Below are 21,125 nucleotides of genomic sequence, written 5' to 3'. Positions count from 1 at the left end.
GTTGTTGACACGATTTGCATTACTGCGCGAACTTGGTTCTATCAGTTGTTAGAGTTGGCCAATAGTAACCCGCCCGGATGTCCTTAGCTGCGAGGGTTCGTCCTCCCGAGTGAGTTCCACATATGCCTTTGTGGATCTCTCGGAGGACATAATTTGCTTGTTCAAGTGCTAGGCACTTTAGAAGGGGTGACGAGACGCCCTGCTTATATAATTCTCCAGCTATTAAGGTATACCGTGCGGCCATGGTTCTCATCTTCTTTGCTTCGAGAGGGTCGGTGGGTAATTCTCTAGTTGAGAGATGATTAACGATACCGTTCATCCAGTTAGGGCTTCCTTGTTGGACTTGTAAACATTCGGTTTCCACGATGCTTGGGCTTTGCAGTTCTTATTGTATCATACTGTGCAAGTGGCTAGTTCTCTTGCTGCTTGCTAGCTTGGCCAACTGGTCGGCTCTTGCATTGAGTTCCCGAGGTGTGTACTCAACGCGGACTTCCTCAAAATTGTTCTTCAACTTTTGGAAAGCATGGAAGTAAAAAAGTAGTGTTGGTTCTTTAATTTGGAATGTGCCATTGACTTGCCCCGTCACCACTTGTGAATTGCTCCAACACTTGACCCTAGTGATGCCTAAGTCACTCGCCAGCCACAAACTGGCCAACAGAGCCTCATACTTGGCTTGGTTGTTGGAAGCTTTGAAACCGAATCTTAGTGATTGTTCGACCACTATGCTACCAGGACCTTCTAGTATAATACCGGCTTTGCTGCCTTGTTGGTTTGACGACCCTTCCACGTGCAAAGCCCATATGTGCGGCTCGGGTGGCAATTCCGGGGCGAATTCATTTATGAAGTCGGCCATGCTTTGTGCTTTGATGGATCCCCTTGGTTCAAAGCGAATTTCGAATTGTGACATCTCTATAGACCAAGCGACCATTTGTCCAGCTAGTTTGGGCTTTCGCAAGACTTTAACCATTGGGCTATCTGTCTTTACTACGACTCTATGGCTCTAGAAATAGTGCCAGAGGCGTCGGGCTGTGTGTACGAGAGCTTGGACCGTTTTCTCGAGATGTTGGTATCGGGTCTCAGCGTCCTGTAAGACTCGGCTAATGAAATATACAGGCATTTGTTCTATTTGCTCTTGCACCAGAGCCGTCCTGATGGCTTTGTCAAACACCGTGATGTAAACGATCATATCTAGTTGGGGATTTGGCTTAGCTAGCAACAACGGGGATGTGAGCTTTGTCTTGAAGTCTTGAAATGAGGATTTGCATTCTTTGGTTCATTTGAACTTGCTGGCCTTTTTTAACAGGGACATTATGGGCCTTGATTTGTCCGCCATGTAGGGAAGGAATCTAGCCAACGAAGCTATGCGCCCGGCCAGTCGTTGGACTTCCTTCACATTACGTGGTCTTCTCATATTGACGATGGCCTGGAACTTGTCGGGATTAGCTTCTATGCCTCTTTTTGACAACATGAAACCCAAGAACTTTCTGCAGGCGACTCCAAGGGTGCACTTCGCCGAATTCAACCGCATGTGATGCTGCCTTACTTCGTCGAATATTGTTCCGAGGTCTCTTATGTGGTCGTCGGCGGAAGTAGACTTAATTACCATATCATCCACATACACTTCCATGCATGTCCCTATCTGCCGACGAAAGATATTATCCATGAGTCGTTGGTAGGTTACCCCCGCGTTTCTCAAGCCGAATGGCATCACTTTGTAGTAGAAATTGGCCGAATCGGTTATGAATCCAGTTTTTTCTTCATCTGGTGGGTACACGGGTATTTGATTATACCCTGAGTAAGCGTCGAGGAAACTTAACCTCTGATGACCTGCTGCTCTGGCAACTAACGCGTCTATGTGTGGCAGGGGATAAGCATCTTTTGGGCATGCCTTGTTCAGATCTGTGTAGTCGGTACATCCTCAGGGTGGGGATGGTACCTGCAAAGGCACTCCGACGCTCAAGTAAGTATTTGGTACAAAGCAATAAATGCTTTTATACTCGACAATCATACCTCTTTTCTGTCCCATCACCTGTGTATTTATAGTGACGTATTTGGGCCTGGTGGGCCTTCTGTCTTGGGAAATGGGTAACCTTTTGGTTAACCTTTATCTCAACTAATTAAGTGTGATAAGTATTGTGTAATAGATATCCTAACCTGCCTTTGTTCAATGCGGGTTTACACACACTTGCTCTTCGGGCAGGCTTTTAGCCGAAGAGGTGTTCGGTTGTTTACTTGACCGAGGGGGGTGTTCGGTCCTTCTCAAGGCCGAAGGGGTATTCGGTCATGGTCGAGGCCGAAGACGTGATTTGACTGTTTCACCTTTATGCTCTTTTGCTTGGGTTGGAGTACTCCTTCCTCTCCTTGTAGAAGAAGTATTCGGCTATCGATAAGGCCGAAGGGGGTACTTACCCTTCGGCTGTTGACTTAGCCGAAGGGGTGCCCTGTTTGGATGAAGACTCGTCGGTTGAGGTGTTTCTTTCGGCCTCGGCGGCCTAGGGTTCAGCCGAGGGGTGTATTTCCCAGTACAACACATATATTATTAATGATAATAATAATAATAATACGACTGAATTTGCGGGACATAACAAAAAATAAGAAATTTATATCATAATATTACTCTAGTGTATATATAAGACTCATGACCCTCACAAAAGATCAATTTTGACACTTACTAAATATTCTATATCAGGATAGCCATTAGATCTTTTTATAAAAGGTTTCATATCAAAATATTTACAAAAATATATTATTCATTAATTTAAATATATAAAATTTTTAAATTTTGAAATAATTTGTAGATTTAATATATTTATTAAGAACTTTCAATTTAATAATTATTAGATCGTTAAAATTCAACATAAATTATGAGTTATTGATTGCAGTAACTTCACCGAGACTTATTCTTGGAGACTTATAATATATATATATATATATATATATATATATATATATATATATATATACATGTGTATATATAGAGAGAGAAGAAGAATCACCTTACTCCAAGAATAAGTTTACCTAGACTTAATTCATCCAATAACTCATGTTTTACATCAAATTTTAATGATTTAATCATTGAATCAAAAGTTCTTAGTGTATAAATCAAGTCTATAAATTTTAAAAAAATTTAAAAATTATTTGATATTTCGTTATATAAATGTAAATCAACATATAAAGTACTTTATAATTATCCATCAATTTGAATTAAAGAAACATAATATCAAATAGTTTTCAAATTTTCTAAAAATATGCAGACTTGATTAATGCATTAAGAACTTTTAATTTAATAATTGAATCATTAAAAGTTGATGTAGAACGTGAGTTATTAAGTAGAGTAGACTTACTCTTATAATAAGTGGATCCTTCTTCATATATATGTGTGTGTATCTATAACATATATAAAGGAGGTAGCCTAATCAGTGTACGTAGTTTTAGACGATTTTATCCTTAAATTTTTAAATAATATTAAAAATTAATTACCTCTACAAACAAAGACTCGAACTTAAGAACTTAAGATTTGAGGATCAAGCCCAACACTAGTTGATCTATAAACATTGATAATTTTTTAACATTTTTATTAAATAAAATATAGAGGTACAAAGTGTTTCGACTCCACTAGTGTGTGCGTGTGTGTGTGTGTATATATATATATATATAGATAAGTGATCCACTTAGTCATGTTTTACATCAAATTTCAATGACTTAATCATTGAATTAAAAGTTTTTGATACATAGGTCAGGTTTGCAAATTTTTAAAAAATTTATAAATTATTTGATACTTCGATTTCATTAATTCAAATTAACATATATAATATTTTTATGATTACCCATCAATTTCAATTAATAAAATGAAGTATCAAATAATTTTCAAATTCTTAAAAAATTTGTAGACTTAATCTATACATTAAGAACTTTTAGTTTAATAGTTGGATCACTAAAAATTGATGTAGAGCATAAGTTATTGAGTAGAGTAAGTCTAGCTAGACTAAATCTACCTATACTTATTCTATTCACTAATTCATGTTCTATATCAAATTTCAATGATCTAACTGTTGAATTTGAAGTTTTTAATGCATAGATCAAGTTTACAAATTTTTTAAAAATTTGAAAATTGTTTGATACTTTGGTGAAATTGAAGAACTTTTTGTTCAAGTGCTTAAAGACAATTATATGGATGTTTTCATTTTTTTTAGTTGATAATAGCTATAACTTTCCAAGGGCACGAGTAGGGATGAGAATAGGTCAAGTCAGATCAGAGTTTGAATATATAAGTTGAGTCAGTTCTACAAAATTAAAGGGTAAGTCTCATCTATTATTTATTATAGGTTTTTTTATAGGCATGTTATGACCTTTTTAAAAGTTTAGTATGATCTATTAGCCTATTTAATATTAATAATGTTAATTGGGTTGATAAACTTAATTTTTAAAAAATTAACAAATTTGTTTTTAAATATGTCATTGAGAGTTATTCTTTAATTTACATGATAAAATATAGACGAACAATTCATGCACAATCATATATGTTGGGATACACTCATACATAGACCGTAAGTCTATACATTTATATATAATGAAAAAGGATAATCGTATGAAAAAAATATTTTAAATATTTCTTATATCTAATTTGGTATATTATAAATAACCAACTCATATTTTAACAAAACTAAAATAGTTGAGATAAAAATTTACAAATTAAAAAAAATTCATTATACATGAAATGATCTTAAGGGTATTGGGTACATATATAATGACACAAAGAGTGAATAGATGAAATTATTTTCTGTTAAAGGGATAATTCATGTACATCCATGTACACTAACGTACACTCACGCACAGGTTATGATGAAATAGGATAATCTTATATTCTTATTCAAATAATATATTTATATTAATTTTTTTATTATATTATATAGATAAATCAGCTGACCTATCAAATCTAACAATTTTTTTTATAAGTCTAAGCTCATTCTTTTTTTAAATAAATAGGTTTTCTTAAAAACTTAAATCTGATCTTATTTTTATTAAACAAGTCAGACCAAATTTTAAAGAGACCAAATTATACATTCTTGTTTAAGAAGTCACAAACTTCTAATTGCATTTCAGATTATCATATAAAGTTCTCACATTTAATCTAAGGTATGCCTAATTTCAGTTATTATATTTGTGAATCATAACCGATAATTTTTAATCTAAGGAAGTGTTGAGCTTGTTTTAAATTGTTAGGAAGTATGTCATGATTCATGTTGTGAACACAGGGTTTGGAGATTTAAGTTCTTTTCCATTTGATGTCAATGAGTTGTTTGGTGCCAACTGTCGTAACACGAAAATTTCTGATCTTGCGACCTATGGTTTAGACATCCTTTTAAAAGTCTCATTAATTAAGGAATGCCCGGACACCAAACTAATCCTTAATCAATGGTTTTGAAAATAGGTTCATGGAGTCGCCACCAATATTTTACTCAAAACATTGGAAAAAGAAAAGGTTTTTAAAGATCCAATAATGGCCTTGATAACCAGAATTGGGTTCGGGGGTCGGTTACGTGTAGGGAAGGTATTAAGCACCCCTACAACGCCCTCAATCGGTACCCTATGATGAAGTTAATATGATAAAAATTAATAAATTAAATATTGAATCCCCTTTATTAATATTTATTTACATATTTAAAATATAAATTAAACGATTAACCCTAAAATATCTACATTATGAAGTTTGTTATAACAAAAAAAGAGATAAAGATGAAAAATAAAAGAGAGAGAAAAAGATTGACGAAAATACCTCTTGAACGAGCTTTATTGAATCTTCAAATATGGAGAAGGTGCTTTGTGGCGACTTTTCACACTACAATATGCCTCACAGATCTCAAGAAATACAATAGGAGGGAGAGAGAAGATAGAGATGCGACACAAATCTCAAGAAATACAATAGAAGGGAGAGAGATAGAGAATTTTCGTGCTCAAAGGAGTCTTATTCGAAATTTCTCTGGCCGCCCTGTGAACTGTGCCCAAGGCCTCTATTTATAGGAATCAGAAGGGGACCAGAACGGCTCGTTCTGGGCTAGTCCATTGTGGGCAAAATAAGAATCTGGAACGGCCCGTTCCAAAAGTGGAACGGCCCGTTCCAAAAGTGGAACGGCTAAAGAAAGTTGTTCTGGAACGGCCCGTTCCAGTTTTAGAACGGAGCGTTCTGGGCAAGGTTGTTATAGGTAAAATAAGAACCTGGAATGGCCCGTTCCGAAAGTGGAACGGCCCGTTCTGGGTTCAAATTTTGCTTATAACAACCTGTTTTGGAACGGCCCATTCCGTTTTTGGAACAGCCCGTTCCGGTCTCGGAACAGCCCGTTCTGGGCTATCAAAACTAGCTTTTTTTTTAGGCTTTAGGTCTTCTGATGTCAAGTTTCCATGCTTCAGGAGCTCCTTTCCTTCACAACGGAGGTCCATTTCCTTGTTTGTGTGCCCCCCGGACTAAATTAGGTGTCTACAGCTGCCCCTCTTTACTTGTCCTTTGGAGTAGCTATGTGTTGCTTTTCCAAAGGCAAGTAAAGACGTAGACATTTCGTCCGGGTCTCCTTCTCGTCTCTTTCGTGTTGGCGCTTCTACGTTCCTTCTCTTAGATAGGTTTATTTGCTCATGTCCTCGCCCTTTAGAGCAATTGAGTATTGGTTGCATACTCTATTGGGTAGCAAGACTGACGAACTGTACACCTAATCTTTGATCTTTAAGTAGATGCTCGTTGTTTCTCTTGTGATAGTTCGTTCCTTTATTTGTAGCTTGTTGAAGAGGGAGTATTTTTGTAGCTCAGCTTCCCTCACGGCTTTGTCGTATATCGGATTGGGAGATGACTACAGTCTCTCTAGACCTTTCCCTCACGGCTTTGTCGTATACCGGATTGGGAGGTGAGTACAGTCTCTCCAGACCTTTCCCTCACGGCTTTGTCGTATACCGGATTGGGATGTGAGTACAGTCTCTCCAGACCTTTCCCTCACGGCTTTGTCGTATACCGGATTGGGATGTGAGTACAGTCTCTCCAGACCTTTCCCTCACGGCTTTGTCGTATACCGGATTAGGATTTGAGTACAGTCTCTCAAGACCTTTCCCTTACGGCTTTGTCATATACCGGATTGGGATTTGAGTACAGTCTCTCCAGACCTTTCCCTTACGGCTTTGTCGTATACCGGATTGGGATTTGAGTACAGTCTCTCCAGACCTTTCCCTCACGGCTTTGTCGTATACCAGATTGGGATTAGAGTACAGTCTCTCCAGACCTTTCCCTCACGGCTTTGTCGTATACCGGATTAGGATGCGAGTACAGTCTATCCAGAACTTTCCCTCACGGCTTTGTCGTATACCGGATTGGGATGCGAGTACAGTCTCTCCAGACCTTTGTTGTATTTTGAGGAAACTGTTGGTGCCCTCATTGGTTTGCTTGAATTTTGGTAGATATTGCCCCAAGGATGTTGGGCAGGAGGTGTGTCGTGATGCCTCTAATTTGGGCTGCTTTTGTCTTTTGTTCAGATGCTGTCAATTGGAATGTGTTTCCCTTTCTTGGCTTTTCTTATTGGTGTTGTGGGATGAAAGACTGCCCCTAGGTGGATGGGCAGGAGATGTTTGATGTGCCCCTGTGTTGGTGGGAAAAGAAGTCGATGGCTAGCAGGGATTCCAGTGTTGCCCCTGCCACATGAGTATTGTGATGTCCCTCCAGGCGCTTGTTGCGGAGTCCTTTTGATTCATGGATTATTAATTGTTGATTGTTGATGGATGGTTGTGGATGCCCCATGGTGAGTATGGATGCATGGATGCACATGAAAATGCAAGACAAGAATGGATTGGATTTGTTTATTATATTTATTATTTATTTATTTTTTATTTTTTATTTATTTATAAAATGAAGTTATACCCTTTTGTGCACGCTTGTGCCCTATGCATGCTATGCAATGATGCCTCTATGCTAATGCTTAAATGCAGATTGATTTTACTTTCAAGAAATTAATCTATGCGCATTGATCAATGACATGGATTGTTAGCCTTTTAGCCATGTCGGATTTAGCGCTGCTTTTTTGAACCTGAGGTTTCTGTAGTTCGGCCTTCTCGCTTGTACCGAATATGATATATTAGCCCTTAGATTAGGTGTACCTAGACTCTGTTCTAGGACACCTCCATCTTTTCCTTGTGAGTATTCACTGTGCATATTCCGTGTATCTTTCAAATTTATCTTAATGCCATGTAGGTCAAGAGGAATGAGAGGAATGGGATATATACATATATTTTTTGTAAAAGTTTTGTTAGAAAGGATTTTTTTCAAAAATGGTTTATAGAAGAATGGCTGGCTGAGGTAGGCTAGTGGTTTAGGCTGATGAACAAGCACATTCAAAGTGAGGAAATCATTTTCTGCGTTAGCTTATTATTTCCTTCAAAGTTAAGCGATGACTTGGGATTGCATATTGATTAAATGATCTTCTAGAGCCGCCTTTCAGTTTTCAGCTCGGGATGCTGCTTTGTCCTAACTTTTGCCTAGGTTACTTGAGATGTGTTCCCTAGCGGACATTTTTTCTTTGATCCTCACTTTTGCCTAGACTACCCTTTTTGTTTGTGGGTCTCCTAGCGGACCTTGTCCTAATTTTTGCACAGCCCCCTTAGTGGGTTTCCTGCCAGGCTTTTGTCTTTGCAGTATTTGTGATCATCTTTCATTCCTTCATGAAAGGGGGATGCCCCTTGCATTGATCTCATTCGGACTTTTATCCACAAGTCATGCCCAATTTGATTGATCTTTATGTGTTTTTTTTTTATATTGTGTTTTAAGCCATTGTTTCTAATGACGTCCTTATTTCAAATGTACTTGTTCATTTAAGGTTTGTTGATGAGGCTTAGAGTAGATAAAAGGGAGAAGAGAAATGAAGTAGAAAAGTGTATGGCATTAAAATAGAATTTTCAATTTACACGTGCCCATTTAATATAGCTTGAGGGCCCGGGCATGCCCCAAGTTCGTGATTCGTACACAAAGAAGTAGATGGAGGTTGCCCCTCAGAGAGGCCTAGGTTGTCTGACTGTAGGGCTAGTCCTACACTTGCTCGGATGTGGCAATTCAGAAGTTCTCGTGTAAAGGGAGGTCCTTTTGCTTCTTCTCTCGTGAAGGTGTTGTCAACCCATATCTTGAGCCTTTCCTAAGAAGTAGGAATGAGTAGAAGCGATGATAGAGCTTTTCATGGAGTCTTGCTTCTCAAGAGGAACATTCAAGCTGTCTCTCAATTTTCAGCTCGAACAAACATTGCTTCTTAATTTTTATTTATTTATTTATTTATTTATTTTTACTTAATTTTTTTTTTTTGCCTAGAACGCCCTTTGCGGGTTTTCATTCTAGCAACTTCTTAACAAGCAATGTTTCTCTCTTGTTGAAATCACTTTTCGAGAAAGCTCTATTCACTTTGCCTTAGTCCTCCTCAGATTCTCTTTATTAGCTTGCAACTCATTAAGAATGTGGATCCATTCATTTATAGTCGTTTCTCCTATTCTGCTTGGATTTCACAGTTGTACGACACGACTTTATCTTCTTTAAGCAGGAGTTGGTGTCTTGAAAACTCTTTATGCATATGGCTTATGTCCTAATACTTTCGACTAATGCACATAGGTTAATTTCCCTTTTTATTCTTATTTATTCCTTTACAAGGAGGGATTTGTGCTGAATGAATGTAATGCAGAATGTAGAGAAAGTTGAGAAAAATAAATATCAGTCTCATTGATTTATTTATTTGTAAATGCTCAAATAAATTTCAACAGCATTAAGCGAGAATCTTTATTAGATTATAAGAAGACTTACTTCAACAAACATATCAAAGCAAGGGCCCAACTATAGTATATTTTTTTTAAAATTGATTTGGGCTTTTCTTTATAGCGCAGATACTGTCGTACATTAGAGCATTCACTTTTCTTAACTTTCTATACGTACTGTAACCTAATCCTCAGCTAATAAAATAAAATGAATGAAATTAATGAGCTAATCTAGAATGCATGTCATTTTTTTAAACTTTATCATGTTTCTATTATCTAAAGGGGAATGATGCATGATGGAGATGAGATTTCTTTTATTCAATTTTTTTTTAAAAAAGAAACTACCTATATGATGTTAATGGAATGCTGACCTAAGAATGTACAAATGGGTATAAAATTTTTATTTTTATTATTTTTTATTTTTTATTATCTGTTTGCTTATTTTAAAATTCCAATCCATCTTATTAGAACAAAATAATACAAACAAATGCACACACATATGCTCAATCAACGTACACCCACGAACGATCATGATCAAATCCTTAGTCTGTGGTCCCTGTCAAGAAAAGTGCGTTGTATAGGGCGGTTCTAATCTCACTGGTTTTTAAGGCCCCCAAGGTGCCCCCATTATAGGGACCCAGTATCTCTGTCGCCGTCACCTGGCAAACTCTAAGGTTTGTCGCAGTATTTCGGGCTAGAGTAACTGGTTATCACCTTGAGTGTGATTTCCGACAAGGCTTGCAGGCTCCAAGGCCAAACTTGGACCGGTCGTACGTCAACCACTCCCTATTTTTAATACCCTCATGCCCCCGGGTGTAGGGGGAACTGTTGTGTGCAAAGGTTTGTGTACAATTTTATTTCAAATAGGTGCGAAATTTAAATAAGTAAACAGATATCAGAGCCAAACAAAGAAAACAAATAAGGTAAAGGGGAAAAATATTTAAATTATTATTCTTATTTTATTAACTTCATCATTTATTTGGGCCTGACCCTCTTAAAACGTCCCCAGTGAAGTCGCCATCTGTCGCAACCCGAAAATTTCTGATCTTGCGACCTATGGTTTAGACATCCTTTTAAAAGTCTCATTAATTAAGGAATGCCCGGACATCAAACTAATCCTTAATCAATGGTTTTGAAAATAGGTTCATGGAGTCGCCACCAATATTTTACTCAAAACATTGGAAAAAGAAAAGGTTTTTAAAGATCTAATAATGGCCTTGATAACCAGAATTGGGTTCGGGGGTCGGTTACATGTAGGGAAGGTATTAAGCACCCCTACAACGCCCTCAATCGGTACCCTATGATGAAGTTAATATGATAAAAATTAATAAATTAAATATTGAATCCCCTTTATTAATATTTATTTACATATTTAAAATATAAATTAAACGATTAACCCTAAAATATCTACATTATGAAGTTTGTTATAACAAAAAAGAGATAAAGATGAAAAATAAAAGAGAGAGAAAAAGATTGACTAAAATACCTCTTGAACGAGCTTTATTGAATCTTCAAATATGGAGAAGGTGCTTTGTGGCAACCTTTCACACTACAATATGCCTCACAGATCTCAAGAAATACAATAGGAGGGAGAGAGAAGATAGAGATGCGACACAAATCTCAAGAAATACAATAGAAGGGAGAGAGATAGAGAATTTTCGTGCTCAAAGGAGTCTTATTCGAAATTTCTCTGGCCGCCCTGTGAACTGTGCCCAAGGCCTCTATTTATAGGAATCAGAAGGGGACCAGAACGGCCCGTTCCGGATTCGGAATGGCCCGTTCTAGGCTAGTCCATTGTGGGCAAAATAAGAATCTGGAACGGCCCGTTCCAAAAGTGGAACGGCCCGTTCTGGGTTCGAATTTTACTTAAAGAAAGTTGTTCTGGAACGTCCCGTTCCAACCAAGGGGAATGGCCCGTTCGAATTTTAGAACAGCCCGTTCTGGGCAAGGTTGTTATAGGTAAAATAAGAACCTGGAACGACCCGTTCCGAAAGTGGAACGGCCCGCTCTGGGTTCAAATTTTGCTTATAACAACCTGTTTTGGAACGGCCCGTTCCGTTTTGGGAATAGCCCGTTCCGGTCTCGGAACAGCCCGTTCTGGGCTATCAAAACTAGCCTTTTTTTAGGCTTTAGGTCTTCTGATGTCATGTTTCCATGTTTCGGGAGCTCCTTTCCTTCACAACGGAGGTCCATTTCCTTGTTTGTGTGCCCCCAGATGAAATTGGGTGTCTACACCAACACACATTTCAGGTCTTATTTACGGGACAATCAAATTGGAGTGAATTTTAAGGGGGTGTGTTGGTTTAGGATTTCATAGGATTTTAAAAGATTTTTTTTGAGTAAAAAAATTCGTTAGTATTCAATTAGGATTTTATGTCACTTAAAAACAATCCAGTGGTATTAAATATGAATTTTCAAAATTTTTTAAGAGTCCATTAAAATTCATTGGTATTCATTTGAGACTTTTTACAACTTTAAAACAATCCATTGGTATTCAAAAATATAAGAATTTTAAAGGATTGTCATATTAGAGAGATTTTGAAGGACTTTTTAGTGTTGTCTATAAATACAAATTTATAAAACAATCCCATCCAAACCCATGAGATTTTGGAGGATTGTTTGAAGTGACTTTTCAAGTGTTTCAAAAATTTTCAAGTGAGTTTTGCATCTATTTTTTTTTTAATTTCTATGCTCGTGTCTTCTCCATTTTTTTCTCTTGCTAATAATACTGCACTACTGTTCATATATAATACTGTATTATTGTTCCTATTTCATTCTCTTATTTGGTGAAACTTCTATACGTAAATGATAGTGACATTGACTTGCTTTATTTTGCTCTCCATTCTCTTTAATTAACTTGCTCTATTTAGTTGAGATTGTTTCTCAGTTATATAACACAGAAAACACTTAAAATTTCAACTTTTAAGCAAGAATTCTTTTATAGCATGCCTCAAGAAAAGGGAAAGGTGAAAGTTAAAATTGATACCATGATCTCTATAATCAACTATAAATCTTTAAGACCTTGTAATCAATTTAGATTTATTAGAACAATATATATATATATATATATATATATATATATATATATATATATATATATATATATATATATATATATATATATATATGTGTGTGTGTGTGTGTGTGTGTGTGTGTGTGTGTGTGTGTGTGTGTGTGTGTTATAAAAGAGAGAAAAAGTTGAGAGAATAAACAAGATAATAAGAGATGAAGAAAAGAATCTGACTGGTGTATTATCTTTGGGAGAGGAGTAACCTATTTATAAGTACATGTGGTAACTGAAAAATTACACAATAAATGGAATAATACATAAAGGACATATAAATGGTAATGATTGATAATGAATATTGACATCCACTAATTAAGCCACTAATTATTATTCATAACACTCTCCCTTGGATGTCCAATATTTAGAATGTGCCTCGTTAAAACCTTATTGGGAAAAACCCTGTGGGATAAAAACCTAGTGAAGGAAAAAGAGTACATCATTCATAAATATTTATTTCTCCCCCTCATGCATACAATCTTTAAGACGACGGAGTCCAATCTTGTGTATCAACTGTTCAAAAACTTTTCTTGGAAGTGACTTTGTAAAGAGATCTGCTAGGTCGTCACTTGAGCGGACTTGTTGAACATTTATATCACCATTCCTTTGAAGATCACGAGTAAAAATTTTTTTTGGTAGAATATGCTTTGTTCTATCTCCCTTTGTGTATCCATCTTTCAATTGTGCAATACATGCAACATTATCTTCATATATAACTGTCGATGTCATTTTTCCAGAAGATAAACCACAAGTTTCCCGTATGTGTTGAATCACAGATCTTAGCCAAACACATTCACAACTTGCCTCATGTAATGCTAAAATTTTAGCATGATTAGATGAAGTGGCTGATATGGTCTGTTTTACAAATCGCCATGAAATGGCTGTACCACCACTTGTGAACAAATATCCTATTTGTGATTTACCATTATGAGAATCCGATAAATAACCTGCGTCTGCATAACCATTTTAGTTCTGGTTTGGAAACATTTGAATATAATAACCCCATATCCATTGTACCTCTAAGATAACGAAGTATTTGTTTAACTCCATTCCAATGTCTTTGTGTAGGTGAAGAACTATATCTTGCTAACAAATTAACAGCAACTGCTATATCAGGTCGTGTATAATTAGCAAGGTACATTAGTGCTCCTATAGCACTAAGATATGGTACTTCAGGACCAAGTATTCTTCATCCTTTTCTTGGGGTCTAAATGGATTTTTCTTAACATCTAAAGATCTTACAACCATGGGAGTGCACAATGGATGTGATTTGTCCATCTAAAACCTTTTAAGAACCTTTGTTATATAAGCTTCTTGATGCACAAGAATTCCATTTTCTAAGTATTCAACTTGCAATCCTAGACAAAACTTTGTCCTTCCTAGATCCTTCATTTCAAATTCTTTCTTTAAGCAATCTATTGCTTTTGAAAGCTCTTCAAGAGTTCCAATAATGTTTATGTCATCTACATAAACTACAATTATGGAAAATTCATTTTGAGATCTTTTAATAAATATACACGGACAAATTGGATCATTTTTATATCCTTCTTGTAACAAGTATTCACTTAGTCGATTATACCATATACGACCTGATTGCTTTAGCCCATATAGGGACTTATTTAATTTAATCGAATAATCTTCTCTAGAAATTGCATCGTCATGCAAATTAAATCCTTCTGGGAGTTTCATATAAATGTCAGCATCAAGAGAGCCATATAAATATGTTGTAACTACATCCATTAGATGTAAATTAAGTTTTTCATGTACAACCAAACTAATTAAATATCGAAAAGTGTTTGCATCCACTACAGGTGAATGTCTCTTCAAAATCAATATCGGGTCTTTGTGAAAAACCTTGAGCAACTAGTCTTGCTTTGTATCTCACAATTTCACCATTTTCATTTCATTTTTGCACAAAACCCATTTGTATCCAATTGGTTTTACACCTTTTGGTGTACGTAGTACTGGTCCAAAAACTTTTCTCTTAGCAAGCGAGTCTAATTCTGCCTCAATTGCATCTATCTATTTTGGCCAATCATTTCTTTGTCGACAATCATTAATGAACTTTAGTACTTGATCCTCAATATAATTTATTACATTTAGTGCTATATTATATGCAAACATGTCATCAATATTGACAGTGTTTCAATTTCATCGTATTCCATTCATGACATAATTTATTGAGATCTCTTCTTTTTCAATAATTTTAGGTACCTGAGTTTCTTCTAGAACTGAAATATTAGTTATGTCAAAGGAATCTATTTGAGGATTCTTATAGAACATGACATCAATATTGGTCATTTTGCTCTTTAGCTCCCTTTTTTTTATTTGAGGATTCTTATCCTTGGAACCAATTGGTCTACCACGCTTCAGGCGTATTTGTGACTCGTTTGTAGTATTAAATTGTCCAACAGGGACTTCGACTCTTATTAGAGCATTAGCCGCTGGTACATATGACTTAGTCACCCTTTTTTGGATTTGTGAATTATCTTTTGAACTTCTAGTTCACATTGTTTTGTACGAGGATCAAAATGAGATAGTGATAATTTATTCTAACTAATATATTTTTCTAGCTATTTGTGTTCTCCCCCTAATGTTGGGAAAATCAACTCATTAAAAGAATGAGATGTGAATTTACCAGCATTATCCAAACAAATTTTCTTAATTGGATAGTCTAGAAAGTGAGCTCTTAATCTAATTAGTTGAGCTAATAATCTCGCAAACGTCTGGTTGCGAATTGATAATAAACAAACATGTGACCATCTTGTTGATGCATCAATTAAAATCATAAAATATCTAAATGGTCCACATGGGGGTGTATCGGTCCACAAATATCACCTTGTATCCGTTCTAAAAATAAGATAGATTCATCCCCAATTTTTGCTGGTGATGATATGATTATTAACTTCCATTGGGAACAAACAGTACATGAGAAAATATTTAATTGAAGAATCTCCTGGTTCTTCAATAAATGTCCACATGAATTTTCAATTATTTTTCGCATCATAATAGTCTTAGGGTGCCCAACCGGTCATGCCAAACCTCAAATTTATTTTGATTTGTAAACTTCTGGTTTACAATAGTATGTGTTTCAACTGTATTAATATACGTGCAATACAGTCCATAAGAAAAAGCTAATAATTTTTCCAATACTTCCTTTTTATTCAAGTGGAGTTTCATGATATAAAGATATTCTACATTTCCTTCATTGTTTGTTTCAATATGAAACTCATTTAAACAAATATTCTTGAAACTCAATAAGTTTCTGTAAGACTTAGAAAAATATAATGCATTTTTAATATGCAACTTCGTGTCTTTTAGTAATAATATATTAGCTCTTCTGGAGCTTTCAATTATATTTGTAGTATTATATAACATTAATTTCTCGCATTATTGAATATGAGAAGACAAAAATTAATACATTAAAACATTCACTTCAGGGAATCAAATAATGCTAATTAAAATGGTTTCTTAAAAATTCTCAATATTTTGTTTTATTCTTCAAGAGACAATACACCAACTAAGGATATTTCTTAATCCTTTTTTCTTTTTTATAAAAAAAAATTGCTACTTCTGGAGCAAAATAGATGTATGAAAAATATAATATATTTTTCAAATCGAGAAGTCATGACATTCTTGTTATGTATCTTTAGGCATCAATTATATCAATAGAATTTGAAACCAAACCCTTTAAGATTCAATAACGTAACACATGAGTTCAATTACATGACAAATTTCTTATTTCAATCAATTTAATCATGAAGAATATCAAATTATAGATGTAGAGATATTCATACCCTTTTAAGAAATCACACAGAAACCTAAATAGGCTTAAGGACAAGTTTCATTACTTATAATTTTTTTATAAGTGTCACAGATATCATTCAATATTATGATTATGACATTGACAAAATTATTCCACTTCCGGTGGTATCCTTATTTATATCAAAAGATCAAACACAATATAATATATTTATATCAAAAATTTTACTTCTGGTAAAAATTATTTTATTTTTCACTTTTTGTATTGTTTTCTCACTTCCGGTGAGGAAAATATTCTTTTATTTTCATTGTCGTATATTTATCTCGCTTACAGTGAGAAAATATCCTTTTATTTTCATTTTTGCATAATTATCTCACTTCCGGTGAGAAAATATTCTTTTATTTTCATTGTCGTATAATTATCTCACTTCCGGTGAGAAAATATTCTTAAAATTTCTTAATTTAACAATGTCTTCTAGATCATTGCAAAATCGTTATATGTGTATATATATAACATTCATGGAGAATTATAAAATTTTACAACACATATCATTCACGGAGAATCATTCAATTTCAAAAAAAAAAACAAAAAAAAAACAAAAGTTGTAATTTCGGTTTCATTTTTTTTCACCATTTTCCCACTTCTGGTGAGAAAAAAAAATCTTAAAATATCTTTATTTGATAATGTCTTCTAGAACATTATAAAAATATTTTTATAATTTTTTTTGATTTTGTCTTTAAAATCAATTGTATTTGAATAAATTTCACAATCATAAAAATACAAATATTCTATCAAATTCATAATATGAAAAACATGATTGCATAATAATGACAAAATATATTATGTCAATGAAATATTGATATTTCTCACTTCTGGTGAGAAAAAATAATAAATTAAAAGAGATTGAATATTCTCTTTTGATAGCATCTTCCAGACACATTTTAAGGAAATTTTTTTTATTTAATAGTGTCTTCAGGACTACTATAGTATCTTCAAGACTACTTTGATTCATAACAAAGTAAACAATACAAATATTTGATAAAATTCTTATTGTGAAAAATGAATAGCTAACTTGAAATATTTATCTTTAAAAATATGACTTTCTTCAAGAAAATCCTTCACAGCTTTCTCTTGTAGTTGCAATACCAATATATAAAAGACTATCGTGCTGATAACGTGTTATAAAAGAGAGAAAAAGTTGAGAGAATAAACAAGATAATAAGAGATGGAGAAAAGAATCGGACTGGTGTATTATCTTTGGGAGAGGATTAACCTATTTATAAGTACATGTGGTAACTGAACAATTACACAATAAAGGGAATAATACATAACAGACATATAAATGGTAATGATTGATAATGAATATTGACATCTACTAATTAAGCCACTAATTATTATTCATAACAATATATATATATATATATATATATATATATATATATATATAAAAGATGAATTTGAGTTAGGGTTTTTGTGAGTAGAATGAGATAATAATGGATCTTAATTGGGGGTAGAACCCTCTAAGCACAAAAACTGTGATCTCTCTCCCTCTCTTGAATTTGTTACTGTTATATTTCCCTTTTATGACTCAATAATTATTTTATTTCTTTTTTTTACTATGAAATTTATTTTTTTAATTTTTGTATTATGAAATTATGATATTTTATATTTTAAAAAATAAAATTAACATAAGACATTACAGTATCTTAGAATTCAATATTAAAAATATTTATTCACGAGTAAATAATTGAAAATAATTAAAAAGTTTTAAAAATTATTTTGTACCTATAACAAATTTCATATTTTTTTCTCCTAGTTGATGTTTATAAATTTCTAAAATATTTTAAATGAATAAAAGTGTATGAAAGACAAACTTTCACTCAAATACCAATATAAAATGAAGGGACATATTTAGTTATAAGAGAGTAGGGTAGCTGTCCCACTATTTTTTTTTAATTATTTATAAATTTATAAATAAAATATTTTAAATCACAAATTCTAAAAATTTGAAATTTTGTTTAGAATAATTTTTAGCATGTGTAGCACTACATAACTTTCTTCGTAAAGAATGTCATTCTGATGAATTTCTAATTGGAGTGGTAGACGAATGAACCTTCATCTTCACCAGTTAATGAAAATCATAATTTGGAGTCTATTATTAAAACTTAGATGCAAGAGCGAAAAGATGCTAATGCTTGGAGGATTAGTATAGCTATGAATATGTGGGTAATGTTATTTAGAATGACATGATATTATGGAGAATTATTATTATTTATCCAGACATTGTTGTTTTTTTTTATTATTTTCTCTTTGACTTTTTTAAATTTGAATGTATGAAAAAAAAATCTTGAACTCTAATCATATTTGCAAAGTTTACAAAGTCCTTCATAATCCCTTAAAATCCTAACTTAAAAGTCTTGTAGAATCCATTAAATCCTGATTGAAAGTCTTGCGGAATTCTACAAAATCTTAAAAGTCATGAAAATCCTGCAAAGTCTTTTAAAATCTACAGGATTTTTTTCAACTAAAAATGTCTTTTAAAATCCTAATCCAATACACCCCCTAAGTATGTATGCTATTTTAGTAATCTTTGTTTTCTGGTATAAAATTAAAATTAAAGAACCACTCTAATAATAACATTAAAAATTTGTTTGATTTAGTTATTATTAATTGCTTGATAATAAAGAACTTTTATATAATAATAATATGTTATTAAGAGTCATTATAAATATATTTTATTAATTCTTAATGTAAAAACTAATGGAAGATTATTAAGATAATAAAGTATTTAATTTTTAATCTTATCTATAAAAAAAAGTTTATGATGATGCATTGTCTAAGAGACTTAGAAAGGATTAAGATTAAATGAGTTTTTTCTAATTTTTATTCTTCTAAATACTTTGTTATATATTTAGTAGTTTGATAATAATGACTATGAGAGCTACATTTTCGTTATTATAAGTTATAGATTAAGGTTTTATATTTCTTATATGTAGTATGATAATCATTACATGTGCATCACTTGGAATACATAATGGTTAAGTAGCAAATCATTTATCAACATTGCTGATTCTTCCTATAACTCTTCTCTTATGGCATCTTTGAAGAAAAAAAATATGATGCTTTTCTACGCTTTTGAGGTGAGGACACTCGCATGAACTTCACAAGCCATCTCCATGAAGCTTTGAAGAAAAAGACATTGGAAACTTACATAGACTTTGAACTTAAAAAGGGGAGATGAAATCTCACTAGCACTCATCAAAGCCAAAGAAGATTCTCATGTCTCAGCAAACTATGCTTCTTCAAAATCATGCTTGGATGAACTCCACAAGATTATAGAATGCAAGAAAAAGCAAGGACAAATACCAATATTTTATGATAGAGTAACACTACACATATAACTAAAATTGTTCAACAATTTGTATACTATGACTTTTGTGTTTATCTCTCTATATGACTTCATTAACTTATTATGAAGAGTGATATTATTAATGATGTAGTGAGATAGACACAAAAGTAATGATATGCAAGTTGTTATGTATTTTTGTTATATGTGTAGTATTATTACTCTTTACAATATATATCCATCTCGTGTGAGGAATCAAACTTGGAGTTATGAGTAAGTATTTGCGAAAGATAACAGAGAATCCAACACTACAACATAAAGAGCTTTTGGCAACATTTGAAAAATGTTACCTAATTGCATATAAATGTTGTTAACTTACTTTTGCAACATATTACCAAATGTTATATATAATCCATATTGCTAAAAACTTTTAATAACATTTTTACATAATTATGCAACATTTTTTAAATGTTATAAAAGTGATATTTTTGTAACATTTAATGATGGTGTTAAGTTTTTATTAACTTTATAAAATAATAATTAGTTTTAATATAGATATTGTTATCAATTATACTTTATGGTCCCTAGCCTCCTACAAGTTTTTTAAGTTAAGATTAAAGACATTCTTAGTTAATCACCACTAATTAAATATCAGATATCAAAGTTCATTTATTTAAGTAACTCTATGATTATATATACTTTTTTATGTGTTATTCATTTACTCGATGTGAGACTTTAATTATGAGAAACAGTTAGAGATCGATGTTGAAGTATACTCTTTATGTGACATTTTTTTATTCGATGTGAAACTTTGATTTTGAAAATAATTAGAAAGAATAATATTGAGATAAAAAATACTACTTATCTGCAATAACATTTCTAAAAAAAAATGTCGCAAAATAACCTGTGACATTTTTTTACTCAATATACGATTTTGATTTTAGAAACAATTAAAAATAATAATATTGAGATAAAAAAAATGCTACTCTATCTATTGCAACATTCTTCAAGAAAAAATGTTGTAAAATAACTTATTACTTAATCTATAGTAATATTTTAATAAATGTAAATAGATAAATATTACTAAACAATTCAAATGTAGTACTATAATTACAACAAATGAAAAGCTGCCCTCAATGAAATAGTCAATTTAGCTAGGTGGGACTCTCAAAGTAGGTAAATAAAATGAA

The 21,125-nt window shown here is 33.1% G+C and overlaps 1 protein-coding gene across 1 annotated transcript; it reads right to left on the bottom strand.

Annotated features, from left to right (window-relative positions):
• Positions 1 to 385: 385 nt before the first annotated feature.
• Positions 386 to 967, bottom strand: LOC145954914 (uncharacterized). Its single transcript, XM_083069602.1, has one exon. The coding sequence runs from the start codon at positions 965 to 967 to the stop codon at positions 386 to 388; it is 582 nt and encodes a 193-aa protein (XP_082925728.1).
• Positions 968 to 21,125: the final 20,158 nt, after the last annotated feature.

Source organism: Cajanus cajan, chromosome 2 (assembly GCF_000230855.2).
Source record: "Cajanus cajan strain Asha chromosome 2, NIPB_CcT2T_4, whole genome shotgun sequence".
NCBI lineage: Eukaryota > Viridiplantae > Streptophyta > Magnoliopsida > Fabales > Fabaceae > Cajanus > Cajanus cajan.
The sequence above is the reverse complement of the archived record's forward strand: the minus strand, read 5'-3'. Positions and strand labels throughout refer to the sequence as shown.

Excerpts from the sequence above, each read along its gene's own strand:
- LOC145954914 (XM_083069602.1), bottom strand. The coding sequence starts at position 967 with ATGGTTAAAGTCTTGCGAAAGCCCAAACTAGCTGGACAAATGGTCGCT.